Source organism: Phytophthora sojae, assembly GCF_000149755.1.
Source record: "Phytophthora sojae unplaced genomic scaffold PHYSOscaffold_5, whole genome shotgun sequence".
NCBI classification, from domain to species: domain Eukaryota; phylum Oomycota; class Peronosporomycetes; order Peronosporales; family Peronosporaceae; genus Phytophthora; species Phytophthora sojae.
In genome coordinates, this window is record NW_009258119.1 from 1,234,114 (window position 1) to 1,256,973 (window position 22,860).

At 53.0% G+C, this 22,860-nt stretch overlaps 7 protein-coding genes across 7 annotated transcripts; 1 reads left to right on the forward strand and 6 right to left on the reverse strand.

Moving 5' to 3' along the window:
- Positions 1 to 640: 640 nt before the first annotated feature.
- Positions 641 to 1,450, forward strand: PHYSODRAFT_315528 (hypothetical protein; the record flags this gene model as incomplete). The annotated part of the gene is made up of 1 exon (XM_009530237.1): positions 641 to 1,450. The coding sequence occupies one exon, from the start codon at positions 641 to 643 to the stop codon at positions 1,448 to 1,450; it is 810 nt and encodes a 269-aa protein (XP_009528532.1).
- Positions 1,451 to 1,649: 199 nt separating this feature from the next.
- On the reverse strand, positions 1,650 to 2,540 carry PHYSODRAFT_333116 (hypothetical protein; the record flags this gene model as incomplete). The annotated part of the gene is made up of 1 exon (XM_009530238.1): positions 1,650 to 2,540. One exon carries the CDS (start codon positions 2,538 to 2,540, stop codon positions 1,650 to 1,652), a length of 891 nt encoding a protein of 296 aa, XP_009528533.1.
- A 1,248-nt stretch (positions 2,541 to 3,788) lies between these two features.
- On the reverse strand, positions 3,789 to 4,679 carry PHYSODRAFT_506994 (neutral zinc metallopeptidase, Zn-binding site; the record flags this gene model as incomplete). The annotated part of the gene is made up of 1 exon (XM_009530239.1): positions 3,789 to 4,679. One exon carries the CDS (start codon positions 4,677 to 4,679, stop codon positions 3,789 to 3,791), a length of 891 nt encoding a protein of 296 aa, XP_009528534.1.
- A 6,238-nt stretch (positions 4,680 to 10,917) lies between these two features.
- On the reverse strand, positions 10,918 to 12,015 carry PHYSODRAFT_255205 (hypothetical protein; the record flags this gene model as incomplete). The annotated part of the gene is made up of 1 exon (XM_009530240.1): positions 10,918 to 12,015. One exon carries the CDS (start codon positions 12,013 to 12,015, stop codon positions 10,918 to 10,920), a length of 1,098 nt encoding a protein of 365 aa, XP_009528535.1.
- Positions 12,016 to 12,298: 283 nt separating this feature from the next.
- PHYSODRAFT_505473 (hypothetical protein) lies at positions 12,299 to 12,547 on the reverse strand (the record flags this gene model as incomplete). Its single annotated transcript, XM_009530241.1, has 1 exon — positions 12,299 to 12,547. One exon carries the CDS (start codon positions 12,545 to 12,547, stop codon positions 12,299 to 12,301), a length of 249 nt encoding a protein of 82 aa, XP_009528536.1.
- Positions 12,548 to 14,760: 2,213 nt separating this feature from the next.
- PHYSODRAFT_506562 (neutral zinc metallopeptidase, Zn-binding site) lies at positions 14,761 to 16,800 on the reverse strand (the record flags this gene model as incomplete). The annotated part of the gene is made up of 2 exons (XM_009530242.1): positions 14,761 to 16,267; positions 16,661 to 16,800. 2 exons carry the CDS (start codon positions 16,798 to 16,800, stop codon positions 14,761 to 14,763), a joined length of 1,647 nt encoding a protein of 548 aa, XP_009528537.1.
- Positions 16,801 to 19,666: 2,866 nt separating this feature from the next.
- Positions 19,667 to 19,825, reverse strand: PHYSODRAFT_508379 (hypothetical protein; the record flags this gene model as incomplete). Its single annotated transcript, XM_009530243.1, has 1 exon — positions 19,667 to 19,825. A coding segment is annotated over one exon (159 nt), but the record flags the coding sequence as incomplete, so codon positions are not given.
- Between the last annotated feature and the right edge of the window lie 3,035 nt (positions 19,826 to 22,860).

Genomic DNA, 22,860 nt, shown 5'->3' on the forward strand with positions numbered 1-22,860 from the left:
TCGAAGATGCGGGTGCCGAGCGCTCGGCGGTTCGTGACGGCGCTGTGCGTGCTGCTGCTGATGGGCAGAGGCGCCCAGAAGCTGCGCCTGTTCGTCACCTCTGCGCTGGCCAAATTCCGCGCCCTCACCGCCGCTGGGGCGCCCGCGACGCCGTCTTGGAGGCTGTTCAGCGCCTTCCTGGGCGACTTGAGGGACCACCGCGTCGGGAAAGTGCTGCTGGCGGGTGATCACTGCATCGTACAAGCTAAGGATGGAGCGGATACATACAAGTAAGTGAAGGCGCGTTGATCCACGGTGGTTTGGCGGCTGTATGAGCCGTAGCACAGGAGATATGGTGGATATTAGTTTAGACATTCCATGGTATAAATTATAACATTCTTTGGTGTATCATGTGACCTGTAGGGTGCTGGTGCCGCCGAGGACCGAGAACACGTACATCCTGGACGCTCTAGTGCGGTCGGGGGTTGAGTTTGGCTCCGTGACGCCGTCGACGACCAGCAGATTGGTGCCAATTGCTATAGCGCTGATGCCATTTCTGTACCTGGGCCTGACCTACAAAATGCTGCGGGGCATATACGGCACGGACGCTGGAGGTGTAGGCAAGGACGGCACCAAGAAGGTGCGCAAGCAGCAGCAGGTGATGCGGATCTCCTTCGACGATGTGGCGGGTATTGACGGCGCCAGGAAGGAGCTGGAGGAGGTTGTGGACTTCTTGAGACACCCGGCCAGGTACCAGGCCATTGGCGCCAAAGTGCCCAAAGGAGTGATGCTCTGCGGTCCATCGGGCACCGGCAAGACGCTGCTGGCTAGAGCTGTTGCATCTGAAGCGGGGGTGGCCTTCTTGTTCTGCTCAGCGTCGGATTTCGTCGAGATGCTGGTGGGTCGAGGCGCTGCGAGAGTGCGGGACCTCTTCACGCAGGCCTCGCAGTACCCGCAGTGTATCATCTTTATTGACGAAATCGATGCGTTGGCTAAAGCTCGCGGTGGATTCAACTCCAACGATGAACGGGAGCAGACGCTGAACCAGTTGCTGACAGAGATGGATGGCTTTGAGGGAAACGTCAATGGAGTTATCGTCATTGCCGCTACGAACCGCCCGGAGGTGCTTGATCCGGCATTGTGTCGCCCCGGTCGCTTTGACCGTCATGTGTATGTGGGTCTACCAGATGCCAAGGGAAGAGAGGCGATTCTGGAGGTTCACTGCCGCAATGTGCGCTTGGACAGCGAGGTCGACCTGTCAGTCATTGCGGAGGAGTGCGGCCAGTTGGGCCAGCGTTCGGGGGCTCAGCTAGCAAGTCTTGTGAATGAAGCGGCGTTGCTCGCCGTGCGCCATGGAGACACAAGCATCAAGCACGCGCACTTTGAACTGGCCATGAACCGCGCTTTCGAGTCGCAGACCCGCAACATTGCAGGATCGTCGTTTGAGTTCACGATGGAGGAAGTGTCGTAGAAGCACACAATATGATGGAAGTCCAATGCTTGAATTCTTGTGGATAACGGGTGGTAAGAAAAAAATATTTGTGAGTGAACATTAGCGGCAACGAATCACACATTCCTGGACTGAAGAAAACATCAATTGATTTGTGAACTACAACAGCAACTCTAGCTACGTGCTTCTTTCTCGCACGATCCAGATCCCCCGAAGACGCTTAGAAGTCGTACTTGTGCTTCTTGTTCTCGAGCACGCGGCGAATCATCCAGCCGTCCGTGTCCTTCATCGTCATCGACGACAGCGCCCACATGACGCAGGGCTTGAAGTTGGGCGGCTGGGGCATCTCGTAGAAGTTTGGCAGTCCGAAGCTGTGGCCGGTTTCGTGGATGGCGAAGTAAAACTGCTCTTCCTCCATGTGCTCCAGCACAATTTCGAGGCCGTACTGCTGGAAGTCGTATTTGCCCAGCCCACTCGTCATACCCTCCGTGGGCCACACCGAGATGTCGAACGGCTCGCCTTCACAGCCGCTGGACTCTGACCAGCCACCAGACCCGTCCGGCGTGCGGTAGCAGTTCTGCGGGCACTGCGGGACTCCGTTTTGGTCGAGGTCGCCGATGTAGATCTTGCCCAGCGAGTCGTCCGACCACTCGAAGTCGGACGCTTTGCGACCAGCCCAGCCAACGATGTTGACCTTGATCTCGTCGTACGGCCAGCAGTCGTAGCCGATGAGCCAGTGGTTCCACGCGGCGTACTGACGGTTCAGCATCGTCTCGATTTTCTTCGCGTTCTCCTTGGTGAGCGAGATGGTCTGGCTGTCCCAACGGACGCAATAGTTGAGCGTGCCCTTGTTGGCCACGATGTGGTCCATGGCCCAGTTGTCCAAGGACTCCACGTCCGACTTCATGCGGTTGTCCCAAATCCACTGGAGGTCCTTGGGGCTGATGTAGGTGTTCGGGTCGCCGACGACGCACTCACCAGGCTTGGACTTGATGGTTCCGAACGGAGCGTGGGCAGCGGTGCTGTTTTTGCCGGCAGCAGCAGTGGGAGCCGCCACCAGGGCAGTGGCGAAAGCAACAGCAGCGACGCTTGAAAGGAGACTTGGGGGCATCGTGGATAAATGGAGAATGAGGTCACGCTGGTAGACGGGATTCCGTGGCCAGGGTGTTGCCTGTGCGCTTACAGTAGGTAAGTACAGTAACATGATTGTACAGGTATTTAAGTCGCAAAGGCGATAGTTGACGCTCACGAAAACGATACTAAACATTTTTGTAACTTACTTTTTTACCAGGTGGTGATGGTACTCGTGGTGCTGGGGGCACCTTTGCTGTTCGAGCAGAGCTGTCGCGCTTCGTGAATGCAGATGGGTAGATCAGCAGAATGGCATTGCCACGTGATGATAATAGCCATGTACATGAAGTGCTTACTTTGTACTGTAGTTATTCTGGAATGCAAGCTACTGTACTGTACTATACTACTTTGTATCAATACAGCGTAGCACGTCTACTTACAGTACTTCGACAACTTGATAGCTTTCAGCTCATGATGTCAGACACTTTGACGCCACATCGCTGACTCACTGCTTCGCCTTTGAAGGTCCCTACCACTATACATGTAATACAACTTGTAGTGCAATACAAGTCACGTTATACATGTGCAAGGGTTATCGTTTCGAAGACACATTAATTGATCGTGTATCTCGCACAGATCTACTGCTTGCTGCACTCGCGAATCGTCGACGGGTAAAGGCTTCGACCCCCCTTACATGTACGTATCTCTACATCGAACCGCACTTCGTGGCACGAAAACGAGGAATATTTTTTACTTAAGTAAGAAATATCTGCCCAGGAACGCAATGATATGCATGGGGCCAACCAGTACAGTACCAACCTGTACCACAAAATTCTACAGCAGTACGGGTCGATCTAATCCGTCTCATGCGGAAAACTTACAATTCCTCGCCATGCAAACGAAAGCATTGTTCCGCATACTCGATCACGTTTGTGGACATGGTAACACATCTTTTCCTTCACATCTCGTCATCGCAGAGGGGTCACACGTAGCTGCATTCATTATCGGTCGACTGCACTGGTGCTTGCACCATTGCTAGGGTGAGGTGCGGTGGGTCGTTGCTCGACGGAGCAGATTGGAGAATGAGCTAACTCTAAACTAACCTATGTGCAGCTGCAGCTGGCGGTTCCACGTGTCGCGCGATGGGGGCCTGATCCTGTCTTCGCCGTGCACTCTCTCCTCGTGCTGAGAAAACCGGATCTTTGGCCTTTTGCCAAAAGATACCCAATTGACTTATGAACACACGAAAACTCTAAGTACCTCCTACTCCACAAAACCGCTCCGACACTTAAAAGTCGTACTTGGGTTTCTTGTTTTCGAGAATGCGGCGAACCATCCACCCGTCCGTGTCCTTGATCGAGTCAATGGAGAGCGCGTCGATGAGGCAGGGCTTGAAGTTGTCGGGCTTGGGCTCCTGGTAAAAGTCCGGCAGACCGAAACTGTGGCCAATCTCGTGCGCGGTCACCGTGAGCTGTTCCTCGTCAAGCTGCGGTATCATTTCTTCGATCCCCACCTGCTGGAAGTTGTAATTACCCAGGCCTCCGCCCAAACCCTCCGTTGACCAGAATGAGACGTCGAACGGCTTGCCATCACGTCCGCTAGACTCCGACCAGCCGCCAAATCCGTCAGCTGCGCGGTAGCAGTTCTCGGGACACTGAGGTGCTCCGTCCTGGTCGAGGTCACCGATGTAGACCTTGTCCAACGAATCGTCTGACCACCCCAGGTCGGATGCCTTCTTAGTAGCCCAGCCGACAATGTTGACCTTGATCTCGTTGTACGGCCAGCAATTGTAACCAATGAACCAGTGGTTCCAGGCAGCGTATTGACGGGTCAGCATGTCTTGGAACTTGGCGGCGTCAGCCTTGGTGAGCTTGATGGTCTTGCTGTCCCAGCGGACACAGTAGTTGATCGTGCCCTTGTTCTTGACGATGTGATCGATGATCCAGTTGTCGTGGTCAGTTACATCTGCCTTCATGCGGTTGTCCCAGATCCACTGGAGGTCTTTCGTGCTGATGTAGGTGTTCGGGTTGCCGACGACACACTCACCAGGCTTGGACGTGACGGTTCCGAACGGAGCGTGCGCAGCGGTACTGTTTGAGCCCGCAGCCGCAGCAGGAGCCGCCGCCAAAGTAGTGGCGAGAACAACAGCAGAAACGCTTGAAAGGAGACTTGGGGCCATCGTGAATGAATGGAGAATGAGGCAGTGGAAGTGTCGGTATTGCGCTGTCTTCATGCAACATGATGTTACACTGTTGTAATGCGCTCTAGTCGCAAGACGAGATGACGCGCACGACTGCCATACTAATCAGCGTTCGTCGTCAGCTTTACCCCTTTCCAGGTGGTGAAGCACGAGCTGTTTTGCTGCTCGAATTCGTGGATACTGTACAGATGCCAGACCACAGCAACGTAGCTGGTGTGCTGTATGTTCGTTATTGCTTTCCACAGAAGCAGCTATTTACTAACACGTACTGTATCGTACCGTAGCCTTACTTCGAAGACTTGACACTGTATGCTTTCATTTTAGTTAGTGCCGGAGCTGCATATTTGACGACCGAAGTCAATATTTAAAGTATGACCAACAGCGAGGCTTGGTTCACCGATACCTGGAATGAATGAAGAGGTTATGGGGGAGAACGTCCTCACAATATTGCCCATGCATTGATGTATTGTAACTTTTCATAGGATGAAGTCACGACACCTCTACGAGTAATACACACCTGTTCCTACAGCAGGTTGCTGTCAGTAACGACATTCCAAGTTGCAAACACCTGGTGTTGTGGAACAGCCAAGAATCATGGCCGATAAGGGGGGGGGGGGGGGGGCGCAGCTTACTTTCAACACAATAGGTCGCTCCTCGCCATCGCTTTCTTTTACTCCGCTTCCCTGGCAACTGCTATGAGATGAAGATGCGCTGCGCGTTATCTGAGATGACGGCGGTGCTGCGAAGCAGGTATTAAGCGCGATGCGCCGTTGGAGTGCAATGTTGTAGTCGTGTACAATATGTAGTGGAGCCTCGCTTCCCCGCCCCGCCCCCCTCTCCGCAAACTTGCCCGAGCTCTGCAGCGAAAGCTGCGTTCACCGCCGTTGCCACTGGGCCAGTCGTCGTCCGAGCCTTGCCGTCGGCTGCAGAAGCGAGCAATTGTTTGTTGCTTATGCCCGCGCTGGAAATCTCGGACTGGTAATGATTGGTGTTCGTGCGAACTACATGTACGGCGGGAAGCACTAAACATATCGGCAGCTTGGCAAACTAGTCACTCTCTTTATATTTTTCTGGGATATCAGTAACCCCGGAGGGAGTGTTGTGGCCAGCCCAACACAGATTAACTAGGCGGCACCTCGGTAGCTGAAGCCGGTATTATATAATACATGTACTGAAAAACTGGCCCCGGTAACTGAAGTTAACTGAATATAGCCTATGTTCTCCATCAATCTCAAGTCCGAGAGAAGCTGGAGAGCATTTCGAAAATTCCGTAGTCGTTGCATTTGGGCACGAGTGCTGCGAGGAATCGTTGCCGAGATCGGCGCTGCTCGCCGGTCTTCGGCACCACGTCGCTGATGAGCGATGTTCTTAGCTTACGCTTGTTGCCGTAGCTCACCGATAGGTGCCCCAGCAGCAGCGAGCCGACCCCGAAACGGGTAGGCCGACGGTCGGCCTCTCAAAAGACAGCATATATGAAAACTATTGGTCGATCTGGTGTGGCAGGTCGTCCATCTACAGTACAACAGCAGGTGATTTAAACTAACTATTTTAGCTTCTCTTGTGCGAAAACACAGACATGCTCCCTGACGTCCTGAGCTCAAGGAGCGAAGCGAAAGTATCCAATGACATCGTCTGGTTCCTGATTGATCCATGACGGTGGTGTTTGAAATACTATATCAAACCTTGTGCTGGCAAAACCACCATCGTTTCGCAGCCGCAGTCTGCCTTCGACTATTAGAACCGTCCATACAGTTGTGGCTTAAACCCCAACGCCCAAGTTGCACAAGCAGTTCGTAGACACAAAAGTATAAAACGGGTTCTATACAAACGCGAATTAGAGGCACACACATCCACTCTACTTACAGTTTTAGATGATGTCACATCGACATACTGCATCTGAGAATCTTTCTTCTAAACTATCTGTCTGAGAACAACCAATGCAGAACTTGCACTTTCAGGATAAAACAAATACTAGTAGAAAAATGATCTCCCAGCCAACGCGCAGCAACCTTGTGAGCAACATAGACCTTCTACAACGTGCTGAATTCTCGCTGGTGTTACCGGTCAGTGCCTAAATTGCACGAGCTTCGTTTTTTTTACAGCACGCTGCAGCGCTGGCCCTTGGTTCGCTAAAATTAAGAGGATTGAACGTACCCCACAGCTAGGATTATTCAAATACAATTAAAATAGTAGTGCTTCAAGACAGGGGTAGTAGTAATACTATTACTACTGCCCCACTTCCGACGCGCCCTGTTCCACTATCACCGTCCTATCGATCTGAGTAATGTAGTGTAGGGCGTTTTGCTGTTAGTAAAATTTACCAGACACTAACTCACTGTTAGCTGTACGTTTGCTGACTGTTAGTTGACGAGTTAGTAGCACGAGAATAATCAGGATATATATTAACCTTAAGGCTGATTGCAGTTAATGTCTTTCATACCTACTAAAGAGATCTAAACACTCTGCGTCCTTGAACCCCGTCTTCTAGCGAAATATATTCGGGTCAGGGCGAATTCAGCTCTGCGTCTTAACCCCTTGGACGCGGAGGGGTGACATGGGCGACATTAAAAAACGATTAAACCGTCCCGGACGGCATAAGAAATCGTATGATACTCAGTATGACATAGTGAACGCGAGTATAATTTTGGCTTTTCTTCACACAGTTTGCTGCTAAGCTCCCTGGTAATTATTCCGCTAGAAGGGGCTGGTGTGATCTGCGGATAAAAATCCTCCAATGAGCTGCTCACAGTGCATTCTATGCAATACTGATATTTAGAGATACGTTGCGCCTGAACGGGTACACATTCCGCTCTCTCTTACATGTAACACAATGGATGCTATGGTATTGTCGCCTTGATGGTTGCTACAAGTGATAAGCCCTCTAGGACCACCACTATAGTGCAAACAGCGCGCTCCAACGCTACCAAGCAATGCAAAAGAAGAAGAGCAACTACAGAGTAAGTTGATGTTGTCTTCGCACACCGACATTGAAGCAGAGATGGCACCACACTTCGATCAGTCGAACAGTATGAATTATGTGTGTGAGCAAGATAGGAGCAACATGAGAGCAGGCATATTGCAATGTAATGTACGAGACGAACTATATTCGCGTGCTAGTTTCCTGCACTATAGTGTGACTCGCATTGCTACGGTTGTGGAGGATGTGACTTGGTTTCAAAGCGAGAAGGCATCCTGTCCTGATACTTTCTGCATAAAGTCAAACGTGTAAGCGGGCCAAGTCAGCATTCAAGTAAAAATTAACTTTCACCCATACCTTCAACGCAAAATCGGCGTCCTCTCATCTTGAATGTATAACTTGAAGTCCACAACATTCCTTACTTCAGCGGCGGTCGATACCTCAATTTAAGCAGCAGGCTCCTCTTCAGCTCGTCTTCAGCGCCGTCCGTTCTTGGGCAGCACTCAAACACTTATCACGTTGCCACCGGAGGCGATGCTGCTCTTGACCTGTCGTTCATGTAGACATGTCGTCGTCTCAACAGCCAGCGTAATGTACATCTTCGTAAAACATTTCAATAAGCAGAAACCAATCTCAATCGGTATAAGCCATTCCGTAAGCATAAAGCGCATATTGTATACCTTTCACGTCAGCAAGCCAGGGGCATTCACGGTAACCGACGCCTGTTGGAGATACTCGAGTCCCCATCCTACCACGACCGCCTACTGAAGGCAACAAAGGTTAGTCCAGTCGCAGCAATCATCCCAACGATGCAACGCATACCTCTAGCGTTCCAACGCCCATGACGATTCCTCGCGGCACAGTCGCGCTAGGCAAAGATGACGCATACAGTTCTGTTAGCAAATAGTAAAAACGCAAGTGGTTAGCATGTATTCGAACCAGCAGAAGTTGTGCGCACACGTACAAAGCAGCACGAAAGGAGGGAGTGCTTGCGCCGCGGTGCTTACAATCAGACTTCAAGTAGCTCGCGCTTCAAAGCGATAGTCGCACTAGTTAGTTTGGGATCTATACCAAGATACTTAGCGCACGTACCGAGCCTTTCGTCTGTCTGGGGCTTATCAGGTACAGTCACTGCATATCAACAGTCTTACCGTAAGACTATCTACGCACGTAAGAGTCTTACGTGCGTAGATGCTTTCAACAGGAAATACAGCACCGCCATCGCTGCTAATTGAGGATCTCGCCTCACTATCAGTTCTGTCCGCACGAGTTGGTCCTTAAAATTAAAAACAACCAAACGGATGGGACTATCCGTTCTAGACTGGCACTTCAAGATCTAATGTGACAGTACCGTTGAGTTGGGACAATGTCGGCCACAATATCGAATTAAAAGCGTCTTATCTCTTTTAAAAAATATAGAAAACCAGAAGGATCGGAGCGGCGTAGATAAAGTTATTGAAGTGTAAAAATCTTTAGTAATTTCCGTTTTTGTGCAAAATTAGTGATGCTCGTTCGGCAAATACATGTTAGCAAAATTTACTAGACACTAACTAACTGTTATTTACACGTACAGCTGACTCTACAGTTAGTGTATAGGGAGAACCGGACTCCGAGATAACACGTCAAATCGGGCGGCAACTGGGGGCTGCAGTCCTCAGTGTCGCATGTCCGAGTTGGACTTGCGTGACTGCTTCACCAGTAGGGCGCCCCGCGCCTACTGGGTTCCAGCGTTTTTTGTTTGTCCACGACGATGCCCGGTATCGCCGCGTCGACCACGACCACCATCTCGGTGCACGGGTGCCGTGCACTCTCGGGCATAGTGACCGATCCTTCCGCAACGGAAGCATCGTACATTACTTCCTTCTTGCTGATGATAACCAACAGCCGTTGCTTTCGAGAGGTCCATTGGTTCCGGACCTCCCGCTATCGCGACCGGAGGCGGTTGCAGCCTCGGCGCATTCGCATGCAGTTTAGTCTGCCTCAGACTAAACCCTCCTGCATTGCAAGAGTAATCGCAGCTTTGAGAGTGCCTGGGTACTCACGGAAGAGATAGGTCTTTTCAGGCCCATCTCTCAGACCCTTCATGAACGTGACGACCTTGGTCGCCTCGTCTATCGGGTTGGTCACAATGTTCGAGACCAAGTACCGTGCTCTCTGCGCGTAAGCATGGACATCGTGCTAACCCTGCTGTAGGTCGAGGAGCTCTGACCTCGACCGAAACTCATTTTGCGGGGGCTCAAACGCTTGCCTGAGCTCCTCCTTGAAACCCTCGTACGTGCTGAAGCACGTAGGATCAGAGAGTCGACGTCCATACGCCCAACTTCTCGCTCGTCTGCCAAGGCATGACATGGCGAACGCAACCTTGGACAACGAGTCGACGATACGTCGAGCCGCGATGGCAGTGTCGAGTTCGACAAGCCAACGGAGGAGAGGCTCGCCCTCTCTTCCGACATAGTTGCTCACGTTTAGCTTCAACGATCGTCCACGCGGTGTCGTCTCCGACGCCACCGTGGTAAAGGAAGCAGCATCACGCTGCTCCTTCATGATGAACCCCAGAGCAACACCATATTGCTCTGTCGGCGATAGCGTACGCAGCATTGCAGCTACAGCCGCTTCTCCCATGACTGTTGACAGTCGTTGGAGCGCCTCCCACTCTGGATCCGACAGCTGGAGGCAGTCAGCGCGTGCAACATGAGTTGCAGGCGAAGTGGAACTTTCCATGGGCACCTCCGCGCTCATGAAAAGGTTATCGGCTCCTCGTTCGTACAGCTCTGTACGAACGTTCAGGTAGTCGGTCGTTGGACGGGCTACAAAGTGCTACCAGATGTAGTGGGCCTACCTTGGCTCACTACTACGGCTTACACGTATGCGCACGTGTATGAGGAAGCGTAGGTTTCTTTTACTTGAGTTAAGTTTACTCGAGATCCACGAGTATACTTTAAACAAGATAAAGACTCCAAGTAGCCTATTTTTGTTTTATGTTTCTGACTTCCTCTAAATGTAATATTCTAAACTAGGAATTTGCCAACGGCTGGTTGGCAGGATTCTGCTAACATGCAAGTCACGCATTGGCTAAAAGATGCTGCTTTCAGCCAATAGGAATCCTAAATGTGCATGGACCACCCGTCGTGGTGGTCGTAAATGTATGTAGCCATTGGTGTACCTTACACCAAGGTCGAGGAAGTGTTCAAACCTCTAACAGACATCGCATCTGTTAGAGTAACAAGTGACTGTAGCCACTTGTGCGTGTAACCCCGTTACAATCCTGGTCACTGCGACTCCAGACATCTTAGTCCTGCTTCAAAGCATACTCTCCAGATCAACGATACTTCTGAATCTCTGACCTTGGGGCGACGTCTTGAGGCGCGTGTCCCTGAGTTTCGTGATAAATCTCCGGATATGCTTCTCCAGACGCTTCGAAGACTTGCGAAAGTCAATGTCAGCCTTCCCAGCGGCGGAATACAGACGATAGAAGAAATCCAGGGCGCTCTCTGAGGTCTTCATCTCCATCGTGAAGTAGCGTTCAGAGTACGACGAGCGCGCTTTGCAGTACGTCCTCCTGAATGCAGACGACAACTCTTTCCAGTCACGCTGAGTGTGCTTGGGCAACTGGTTGAACCAGTCACGCGCAGCTCCCGAGAGTTTCAACTTGAGTTCCTGAATTCGCATCTTCGTAGACCAGCCTCCCTGAGCCGTCATGTTCGCATAACGCTCCCACCAATGCACGCGTTCTCTGAGTGACGCCTTAGTGTCGAACTCACCCAGAGTATTCGAGTTGATGTACGGTCGGAACGTCAGGAGCGTAGTGCCGGCTTGAGCCGTAGAGGCCGTCGTCAGGTTAGCCCCAGGGTTCTCGTCCGAACTGTCATCCGAACTCTCAGAGGACGAGTCATTATCGCTGGAATCGGAGCTTGGGTCTGAGTCCGAGGGTGGATTGACATCCTGACGCTTCTTCTTCTGCTGGTGTTTCTTGGGCGCAGAGCGCTTGGAGTCTGCCTTAGCGTCCTGCGAGGCCTTTGAGGCCGCTGTTCTTCTGGGATCCGACGTCTTCCCCAGAGACACAGGCTCCAGCTTGATATCCTGCGTCACCTTGGTCTCCGCAGCTCCATGTCCCCGCTTGCCGCGCGCAATTCTGCCGGAAGTGTCGGCGGAAGTCTGCGCGAGGGTCGCTCTTAGCTGGGAGGCGGCGACTTCGGAAGTGTTCTTCGGATCAGCTGTCTCCCGTCTCTGGCCTGCGACACTTGCGTTTCCGTTGATTACGCCACTGGATTCTTGGAGTCGGGTTGCAACTTCAGGGTTCTGAGCCCCTGGGTATCCGAGATCGCTGAGCTTAAATGTAGCATCGAGATGAAAAATCAAGAAGGATTCCTTCCGCTGCAGCGCTAAAACGCTTTCCATTAATTTGACGCTTGTCATCCCCAAAACCAGTGGCTGGTCATCATCGCCGTTTCCCACAAATGGAACCCCTGATCGTCTTCGCGATTCCCGAACACGAATGCTGCACCAGGGTCTAAATCGGCCTTAAATGCTTTTGCAATCACTAACTCTCGCGTTTTGGCAATCGAATGCTTCGCACCTTGCAACCATCGGTTGTATCGCACGCTGCGCTGAACTTGAGCACACGTTGGGAACTCTAGAACAGGAGTCGTAATCTCCGGTGCTCTCAGCATGTTGCTCCATATCAACGGGGGGGGGGGGGTACGGCATTTTCGTCCATGCGCTGGATGTAGTTTCGCATCTCTGGCGTCACTTTGGGCCGAGGGAGGACGGCGCACGCCATTTCTCCGCGCACGTGAACTTTTTCATTCTGAAGAATCACCCAGGTCGATGCTGTTTTGCAAGTATGCACCTTCCATTGAACTCTACACTTATTTCGACCTGCGCGTTCTTTACTAGTTGGACTCTTGCAGTGCAGCCGACGTTCAATCATATTGTAGTCTCCTGGGCACAGATTGCACTCCTCGTCCTCACTGATAATACAGCAGAGCAGCAGAAGTTTTCCACCTATACTTAACGAAGTCAGGCTCCAGGTGAAGCTCGGCGCGCTTGGATCACTTTTGCTTCGGCGGCATCGTGCTGTTTGGGCAGAAAGAGCGTTAATGGCTGTGGCATAACAAAAATGAACGGAGCGTACGATTCACGGCAACAATGTGGACAACATAAAATACGATCAGACTGTGCGGTTTAGCGTTTTTGCTAAGTCGAATTATTTTGAGCACTGGTTTCAAATAATCTGACCAGGTCAAGTTATTTTGAGCACTGGTTTCAAGTAATCTGACCAGGTGAAGTTATTTTGAGCACTAGGTCAAGTTATTTTGAGCGCCGCGTTTCAAATAACTTGACCTGGTCAGATTATTGTAAACGCCGCGTTTGCAAAACTTGACTTGGTTAGATTATTTTGAGCACTGGTTTCAAATAATCTGACCAGGTCAAGTTATTTTGAGCGACACGTTTCAAATAACTTGACCTGGTCGGACTATTTTGAGCGCGTTCAGAATAACTTGAGAGACCATACTGTATTACAGTACACTACCGTGCTATCCGGTCAGATTATGTGGTCACTTACTTGATGTTTCTCCCAAGGTACAAGGTACCACTAAACAACTGGTAATATTAGAACATTCGCATAACATTCTCTCCTGAGTCTATTTCTGTGCATACCCATTGAAGTGAGTTGTCTGTTTGCTAGTGGTCAGTAATGTGTTTGCCAATGACCACTTTCCGCGACAAGTGTTTGGTCGTGTCAGTTTGTGTTTGCTAGTGGTCAAAAAGTGTTTGTTGTTGGCCAGAAATGTGTTTGCTGTTGTACCAGACTCAATGCAAAAGATGAACTTGTCGCAGTCATCACGTTTGTCGTAATGGCTGCGACCAATAGTGCTGCTGCTAGCCACGCTGGAGATTGCCTCCACTACAATCTGCAAGGTTGACTGTTGAAAGTTCAGCGTAGCTTCGGCGACCACTTCGTTAATCACGTCCGCTGAAATCTCCGTCTGCTTGCGTAGAAGATTAAATATCTTCTGTCGATCGTAGCAGCATTTTTAAACGTCACCACAACCGATTCGGCAGAGCTGCTCTCGTTGCAGAGGATAAACTCGATAGCAGCAGCACTTCTTGCACTTTCGAATGCTGCAACTTGGGAGGTCCACTCGACACTCACCATCTAGGAATGTTAAGACTGCTGGATCGCGGAACGTAGCCGCACTTTCAAAAGCCAAATCAAACGTTTCTGGTGAAATCGACCCACGTCTGATCAAAACCCTCACAATGCTGATGCGTCCGTGACCCGCTGCCTGCACAAATGCTTCATCGACCAGCTCAGGCCTATTGTGGCCTTTCATTAAATGTACGTGATTCCATTCAAGTTGCCGGTGACAGCGAGATGGCAGAACAGAGTTCTGCCGTCATACATGGGGGACTTGGCATAAATCAACTCCGCAATAGCATCTTGCCCACAGTCAAGAGCTTGGTCGATTTCTCTGGCGCAGTCCCACAGGTATCTTCCGGGCTCGAGCAGAAATTTCGCGACCACTTAGGGAAGCACTTCACATGGCTCATCTATTTCTATCCTGTTTCTTAATCGCGCGGATTGCATCTCACCTAACCTATGTATGTTTTCCATCCGTTTTTGTATAGCAAGTAAGCCGCACCCAATGGCTTCGTCACGGACTTTGACGTTGTGTTCGTCCAGCAGCAATCGAAACCATTTCAGATCATCTGTTCCACCTCCGCCTTCATTGCGTAGATTCGATGATATTTATGACATGATAGAGCGATGCAATTTTGGTGGGGAAGCTCGCGAATTGAACTCGCTTGAACTCGTCCGCATTGTATCCAAGATTGTTCTGCAAGTGGTCTTCTTTTGCACTGCAGAGAGATGAAGAGAAGGACCTTACCCGTCGCTAGGCATCAATCGCATCACGAAGCATCTTTCATTGCGTACTGACTAAGCAAGCTAAGGGGTACTACTTTCTGAAACGTATTTTACCGTAGTATTATCAAGTATAATCTGAATGTAGTGAATAGACTCAGACTGCAACCAGCGCAGTAACATCGCATTTCGAACATCGATTAATCTCTCTTACACAACAGACGTGCTCGTACCTGATGCGAGCAGTGAAACTGAACTAAGACCACTTGGATAGCTTACTTAAAATTGTAGCGCGAGCGGATATGTTCGTACGCGCGGCGCACCATCCAGCCATCGCTGTCCGTGACAGTCATGGAGCTGCCAGCCATCATGATACAGCTGGGCCAGTCGGGATTGGGCTTCTCCGCCTCCGAGTAAAAATCGGGGAGACCGAAGCCGTGGCCGATCTCGTGGGCGACGATCGTGAGCTGCTCCTTATCGATAGTCTGCAGCATGTTTTCGAGGTTGACCTCTTGGCCCCAGTCGTAGCCGAATCCACCTTCAAGACCCTGCTTGGGCCAGAGCGAGAGGTCGAAAGGCTCGCCCTTGCATCCGCTGGTGTCGGTCCAAGTCTGAGGACCATTGTCGTAGAACCGGTAGCAAGTTTGAGGACACTGCGGAACCCCTTCCGCGTCAAGGTCGCCCTCATAAATCGTACCGAGCGAGTCGTCCGTCCAGTCCAGCAGAGACGCGTCCTTGACAGCAAAGCCGACCATGTTGACCTTGATCTCGTCGTAGGGCCAACAGCCGTAGCCGACCAACCAGCGGTTCCACGCGGCGTACTGGCGCTCCAGCATCGCCTGGAACTTGGACGCGACCGTCTTGGACAGTTTCTGCGTGCTGTCCCAGCGCACGCAGTAGTTGAGCGTGCCCTTGTTCTTCACAATGTGGTCGAAGATCCAATTCTTGTTGTTGGTCTGGTTCACACCCATACGGTTTTCGTACACCCAGTCGATGTCTTTCGTTGTCACGTACTTGTTCGGGTTGCCGATAACGCACGCGCCAGATTTTGACGTGACGGTGCCGAACGTAGCGTGTTCGCCAGTGCTGGTCGACGTCTGCGTCGCATCCGATCCTCCCTGCGTCGCTGAAGACTCCGTGTTGGACGAGGAAGCCATCGACGGTTGCGCCGTATTGGATGAGGACGCCGGCGATTGCTCCGTGTTCGAGGATGAATCAGTGTTCGAAGAGGAGGCAGTAGAAGAAGTCTGCGTCTCACCAGTGCCACCCGACGTCGCAGTGTCGGACGAAGACGTCGTCGAAGTCGACGGACTCGTTTCCCCGCTCTCTCCTGAAGCAGCGGAGGTGGCCGTGTCAGACGATGAGGCAGTCGACGAAGGCTGGCCTTGGTCGCCCGTTCCGCTGGACGTTGACGGTGCAGTGGTGGTCGTCGGCGCAGTTGAAGTCTCGGTCGACGGTTCCTCCTCGTCAGACCCGCTGCACTCGAGGCTGTAGTCGTCATCGCCCCCCTCGACACCTTCGTCGGAGCCGCTGCACTCGAGACTCATCCCCTGGTCGTCCGATACCCCACCTTCATCGCTCGAACCACTGCACTCAACGCCTAGAGTTCCGTCGTCGGGTCCACTGGACTCTCCGATCGAAGGCGCTCCAGTCGCGGACGATGCTGTGGACGTCCAACCTGTCTGCTGCGACCAGCCTTGGTCTCCAGTTCCACTCGGTTGTCCACTTATTGGGGTCCAAACGGAAGGAGTGTCCGTAGTCGTCGGCTGTGACCAGCCTTGGCTGTCGCTACCACCCGCCGGAGTTGGCTGCGACCATCCCTGGTTGCTGCCACCGCTCGCAGGAGTTGGTTGCGGCCAGCCTTGGTTGCTGCCACCGCTCGCAGGAGTTGGTTGCGGCCAGCCTTGGTTGCTGCCACCGCTCGCAGGAGTTGGTTGCGGCCAGCCTTGGTTGCTGCCACCGCTCGCAGGAGTTGGTTGCGGCCAGCCTTGGCCACTCCCACTCGACTGAGTCCATACCGACGGGGTATCTGTCGTCTGTGACGTTGGTTGAGACCAACCCCCGCTTCCGCTAGAAGCAACAGTGGGGGCCACCGTCGGCACGTTGTTCGAGGAGGATGCTGCCCACTGCGTCGGCGAGTCGAAATTGCCAAAGCCGTTAGCTCCTGTCGTGGACGAAGTCTCCCCTCCGGGAGCTACGGTGGCTGCAGTCTGTGCGATGTCATTCTGGCCGCTGAAATCGATGGCGGTCGCCGTGACGGCCAAAGTGGCCGTGAGCAGCACTGTGGACGCGCGGGGGAGTCGACTTGGCGCCATCCTACAAAAATTTGGCAATGAGCTCTCAGTCCGAGGTGATCTCACTCTGTGAGGAAAGGTAGGACAAACTACAATAGCGATTAGCGATTAACCGACTCCGTGGTTGACGGGGTTAATCCGGACACGAAATATCGACAGAAATGAGGCAACGTGCAGTTGGTAATGCGTCGTCGATTATCTCCTGGGTGGCACTCCTCTACAAGTCTTCTTTTCTTGGGATGGGACCACTTGAGACTACATAGTAACAGCTTAAAAGACGAAACACAGCGGATAGCCCCACGATGCGCCACCAACGCGATTCCTTGAAGAAGGCGATCGCAAACATGCTTGCCTGCCCACAAAGGCGATATCGCAGCCTTTGCCCCCGTTACACTTAATGAATTGTACGTAGGGGCTTGCCTGCCAACCTGACTCATGCGTGTCGTCCATCGGAAGCCGTTGTCTACATGTATTAATTTAATCAACATACCCTACAAGTACGTGTACATACAAACCGAAGGATCTGTTTTAACAGAAAAACACCAGACTACACTGTTCGAGAGTACGCAACCTGTGCATCTCCGGAACCCACCAGTATGGCCGTTCGTAATACTGTACATATCATAGAATGCATGTGCCGAGAAAGCATCGTGGTTGACGGATCGCACATGCTATAATACAGTATACAGTCTCCGCCGCAAGAAACAAACACATGGACTCGCACTGCAGTAGATTTGAAAAGAGCAACCAAGAAAAAACTAAACATATCCATATACTACTATTTACACGTTAGTATCTGGAGGACTGATATTATAATTTGCTAGCGATAACACTTGCTCGTACTGTGCGCTGGGTCCGATGTTGTTGGTATAGATTCAATCCAGCTCGCGTATCCTTGTCCGAAGTTTCCAAAGCCACACACACTGGCCTTTAAGAAGATGAAGCTCGGACGTGTTGCCATTGCCATTGCAACTGCTGGTGCTGGGCTCCAGCATTGTATTGAAATCTCCCTGCGCCGCTGGCGAAGTCATGTTCGAGGGGCAACGCAGTGTCCACATCGCGCAGCTTTCGATGAATGCCGTCGATGTCCTGTTCGATACGTCGTTAAGTTCGTGCGATCGCCCCTGAGCTCCTCCAACGCTGGAGGAGGCAGTGGGGGTACGTTGCTCGAGGATGAAGCTGTCTGCTGTCACTGGTATGCCGACCCAAGCTGCTGATGCATTGCATCAGCAGCTCCAGGGCTACGGTGGAGGGCATCAGATTGGGTTGCGATTCTCTCCGCTGAAGTCAATGGCGATCGCGGTAGCCGTCAACGCAGTTGCATTTAGCACCGGAAGACGAGTCCTGACAATGGATGAACGATCGACAGCACAGAAAACACACAAAGCTGTGAGGTCTCTAATAAAAGGGTTGCACCCCCAGACCCCCGCATTAGAGAAACTAAATCCGAGTGTGCGGCAACGGCCCCGTTCGCTGGAATACTCGTCGCTGGGCCCGCCTACGCAAATACCGCACGGCCCTGCTTCGCGGGCACCTCACGAGGGTTTGCTACGGCTACGCTCCTCGCACCCGCCACTACCGCCTTCTATTCGGATGTATATTGTCACCATCGTTGTGGAATTCACGGATCTGTGTGTGTTATTTATATTTTCTCAGCCAAGCCCACCAGTGCAGGGACCCCTCCTGTGAATCGAACTTTGTAGTAGGAATTCTGCGTCCTACGGTCCCATCTCAGCGAGTCTCGAACGTCGATACCCGTCCGTGTGGACGCGCTCCTTTACAAGCTCACCCGGAAGATAGGGGAGTACTGTAATGCGTTCGACTGTTTGCAGTTATAACGCGTCTAGGCGTGCCGTGGGGACTAAATACGAAAAATACCCAAAGATTATGTCAGAAATACCACAGAAGCACATCAGCACCATTGCAGAGAAAGGAGAAATCCGAGTCCGGGTCGACCAAAGGACGACAGCCAACAGCACTCTTAATGTGCAACCAGAACCTCAAATAGCAACTTCAAGTCAGCACTTAAGTTGCAAATTCGCAACTTTCCGCCACCTGTCACACATTCTCTCAGCCACATCTAGAGATGTTAAATCGACCAATCGGATTGATCGAATATCCCCGTCTGACCAATCCGATCGGATCGGGTTGAGTAACGACTGATTCCGACCGATTCCGACTAAATTCCGACTAATACTGTTCGTCGATATATGATGACAAAGGTAAAGCCTGTTGAACCAGATAACCATGGAACTATGATAACGAGTAAATTAGAATATAAAGTTAGTTCAGCACCATTCGATTGGCTCAAATCAGAACGAATATTTACCAATAAGATAGCATTCTCCTTATCTTTATATCCCCTTCATGCCTGGTATCGCGTCGGAGCCGTTCTTCGGTTGCAAGCGCAACGTCGATACGGGCGAGGTTGTCCCGGCGGAGCTGGTGGAGTTGTAGTACGGAGACGTGCTGACGCGCTTGGTCGACTTGACATACGTAGAGATGGAAGGTAAGCCGCAGTGCTGGGTGCACGGCACGTACTTCTCGCGCGTGAACAAGCTCATCACGCGCACGGAGGAATGTTCCCGCCGCGAGAGCTCTGGCGCGCTGTTCGACCAGTCGGAGCTCAAGTCGAACCCGCGCGGAACGCTGAGCGCGTTTATCGCGAAATAACCTTCGACGGTGTCGACGCTGCTGTCGCTGCCGGACTGCGACTTCTTCCTGGAGCTGTGCCGCACGGGTGGAAAGCCGGTGAACTTCGTGCCTGCGATCACCAAGGACTTCAAGACGTGGTTCAAGAAGGCCCCTATGTAGTACTCGAAGGACTTGCGGTGGCGGAGCGCGTCGAGCAGCGCGTGTTCATCCTGCAGGGCCCCGTGGCTGTGCACTACAGCACGGTGGTGGATGAGCCCGTGGCGGACATCCTGGGAGGCATCAACTCGGGCTTCATCAACGTTGTCAAGGAGAGCAGCGCGATTTCTGCCGCGTCGGTTGCGGCTACCAAGCAGACTGTAGACATCGCTGGAGTTGAGGTCAGGGAGAGCGACGGATGAGAGCGCCATTCCGTCTGCTGAAGAGTGGCTTGCGGCGCTCGCCGCGTCCGTGAGCGACTAGGACTGGCTGAAGGCGCTCATCTCGTCGACCCACGTCGTGAAGGAGAAGAAGTGGCTTGTGAACCCGGCTGCGCCAGCTTCTTGTCCCCCGGGTTGGCCAGAAGTACGTGATCGACGCTGCCGGCATTCGAGTGTTCGACAGATCGATCGACATTTCGTGATCGAGATCGCGAAGAAGGGCACAGCGAGTGCCGTTGTGGTGAATGAGGTTTGCCCGGCAGTGGCCGAGCTGAAAATCGGCATCGTGTCGATGGAGATGACGTTCCAGCACCACCCTGAGCTGTTGTGCTCGATCCACGCTAAGGGCAGCGGCTTCATCGACATGGCGATGGCCATCGAGGACAAGAAAGAGGATTCGTGCGAGGCTGCGTGCGCGGAGAGCGTGATGTCTCGCGTTCGCCATCGCCATCGGCGAGCAGTCGTACCTGCCCAAGGTCGACAGTCAAGACGACGCCGCACGTTGGGTCAAGGGCCTGCAGGCGCGGCAGCACCGGCCCGAGGGTATACCCTCCGAGGTCTTCAGTCTGCGCAGCGAGCACATGGACGCCGAGAGCGACGCGTCCAGCGAGTACGGCGGCCGACGACCCCGAGGCACGTCCTCGGACTCGGGCGGTCGGCGCTCGTCCCTGTCCTTGTCGTACGTCGAGACGCAGAATCCCGTGGTCCCCAACGCCAACGCTCTCGCGCGGCTCTCGCTGTCGCACGCCGACGCCCCGAATCCCGACGTGCCGAACGCCAACCTGATCGCCCGTGCGTTGTTCTCCCATCCCAATCCAGTGGTCCCGAGTGCCAACAACACTGCCGCTACTGCTGCAGCTGGACCAAAGTATCCGATGGTGAATTCCAACCAACAGGTCACGGGGGACGACTGCCGCTGGAAAACCGCAGGACGAAGAGAATCCAGCTGCGAAGGCGCTGTGCTGTGCGCCTTGCTCGATCATATAAATTGCGACGTCAACAAGAGGCGATTGGTTGCCTCCTTTTTCCTTCTTCTCCTTCTTTCGACGACGGCGCAAGAGCTGGAGGGTATCGGTCGATCTGGCCGTGGTTTGGTCCTGACTCTCTTGCTACCTGGTGCGACCTGCCTGCCCATTTCTGCCTGCCAAGCCGTCTTTTGTAGACCGTATCAACTCCATCGAGCCGGCGCCTCCTGCCTATGGAGGATCACCGTAGCTGGCTATTAAATGTACTGACGAACAACAGGCAACGCCGTGGGATTTATTGCAGCACCATGCCTGCTGTGGCGTACCATCCAAAGCTCCAAAGACGGTGGTATAAATCGTCGAGTTCCTTTCCTCTCTTTAAATCGTTCTGCGGTCCGTTGCTCGACTGGCACGATCCTATTGCCGTTGAAGTTGTCAACCAGAGCTCCGGGTGTACCCTAATATGGGTACATTTGTGTATTCACACATAATCGCTCGACACCTTGATCCTCGACATGCAGGCCACCGCCAGAAGCCAGCGCAGTCAGCCATGGGCAGCTCCGATGGTGCGTCCCCGCAGCCTCTGAGACTCTGTTGACAGCCGCGCCGCCTCCTTACTGACCTCTACTATGCTCTGCGACGCTCCATGCGTCTCTGTGGGTCGCTCCGTGCAGAGGACGAGCGCAAGAAGCGCAGCATCAACGAGATGTTCGGCGACGAGGACTCGGACGACTCTGGCGACGAGCAGAAGCCCGTGGAGCGCGAGGCGTCGCCGCCCCCCAAGCGTGTCAAAAAGTCCGGGACGACGATGCCGGCCGCTCCAAGCGCCGCGACGATGGAGACGAGTTCGACTCGGGCGAGGAGGCTGTGGCCACCAAGGAGGATGACGACTTCATCGACAGGGACGAAGGCCTGGCTGACGTGTTGGGCGAGTACGACGACGACCGCCAGCAGTTCGACGACGAGCGGCCGCTCGGGGACGAGCCCGAGCAGACGCAGCAGCACAAGGACGACTTCTTCGACCGGGGCTCAAGTCCCTTAAGACGGACCGCTCCCGCACCAAGCTCAGTCTGTCGCCGCAGGAGATGGAGCAGATCACGCAGGAGGTGCTCTACCGCATGGACAAGGCCTACGCGGACGACCTGGCCAGCATCGCCGAGCGCCGCCCGGCCCTGGAGAAGATCAAGTTCGTGGACAGCACTCTCCATGTGCTGCGCAAGCTGCAGCTCCAGCTCATGCTGCTGGACTTCGACCTGCTCACGGTAAGGGGTTTTGGTGGTGAGGTTGGTGGGGGTTGGAGTGTAAGGCTAATGATTGTGGGTTGTTGTCGTTGTTGTGCGAACAGATCGTGAAGAAGTGGATTCAGCCGCTGGAGGACGGCTCGCTGCCGAATGTCGGCCTGCGTACCAAGATGCTTCAGATGGCCAGCAAGATGACAGGTATGTTGTCTACAGAATGCATCGCAGAAATTGGTCTTGTGGGTACTTAAAATGATGTGGATTTTGTTTTATGCAGTGTTCAAGGAGCACTTGAAGCGTAGTGGTCTTGGTAACTTTCACGGCCGACTTCAGCATCACGAAGGAGGATATCCTGGCGTACCGTGCCGCACTGGGTCTCAGCGTGGACAAGGTGGGCGCCCCCACCGACTTCTTTACGATCGTGTCGTGGCGTCCGCTGATCAAGTCGGTGTTCACGAAGGAGGTGAAGGGCAACTTGCTGGACCTGGTGCACCTGAAGCACTCGCACAGACTGCTGCCATCCCGCAAGATGTCCGCGACGTTCATTCCTGGCGACGACATCCCGAGCACGTCGAATGTCAGCGGTCTGCACATCGGCGACTGTAGCAGTGCACGGTGTGGTCATCATCTTACGCAAGACGGTGGACGAGCAACTGGAGGAGGTGCTGGAGCCGCTGGTGGAGCTGCACGGCGAGTTCCTGATCCGCGGCTCGTTCAATGTCTTCGAGGCAACCTTCTCGATCGACAAGTTGACGACCGATTTCGTGCTCAAGCGTTAGGAGGATGTGGAGATCCTGAAGCTGAAAT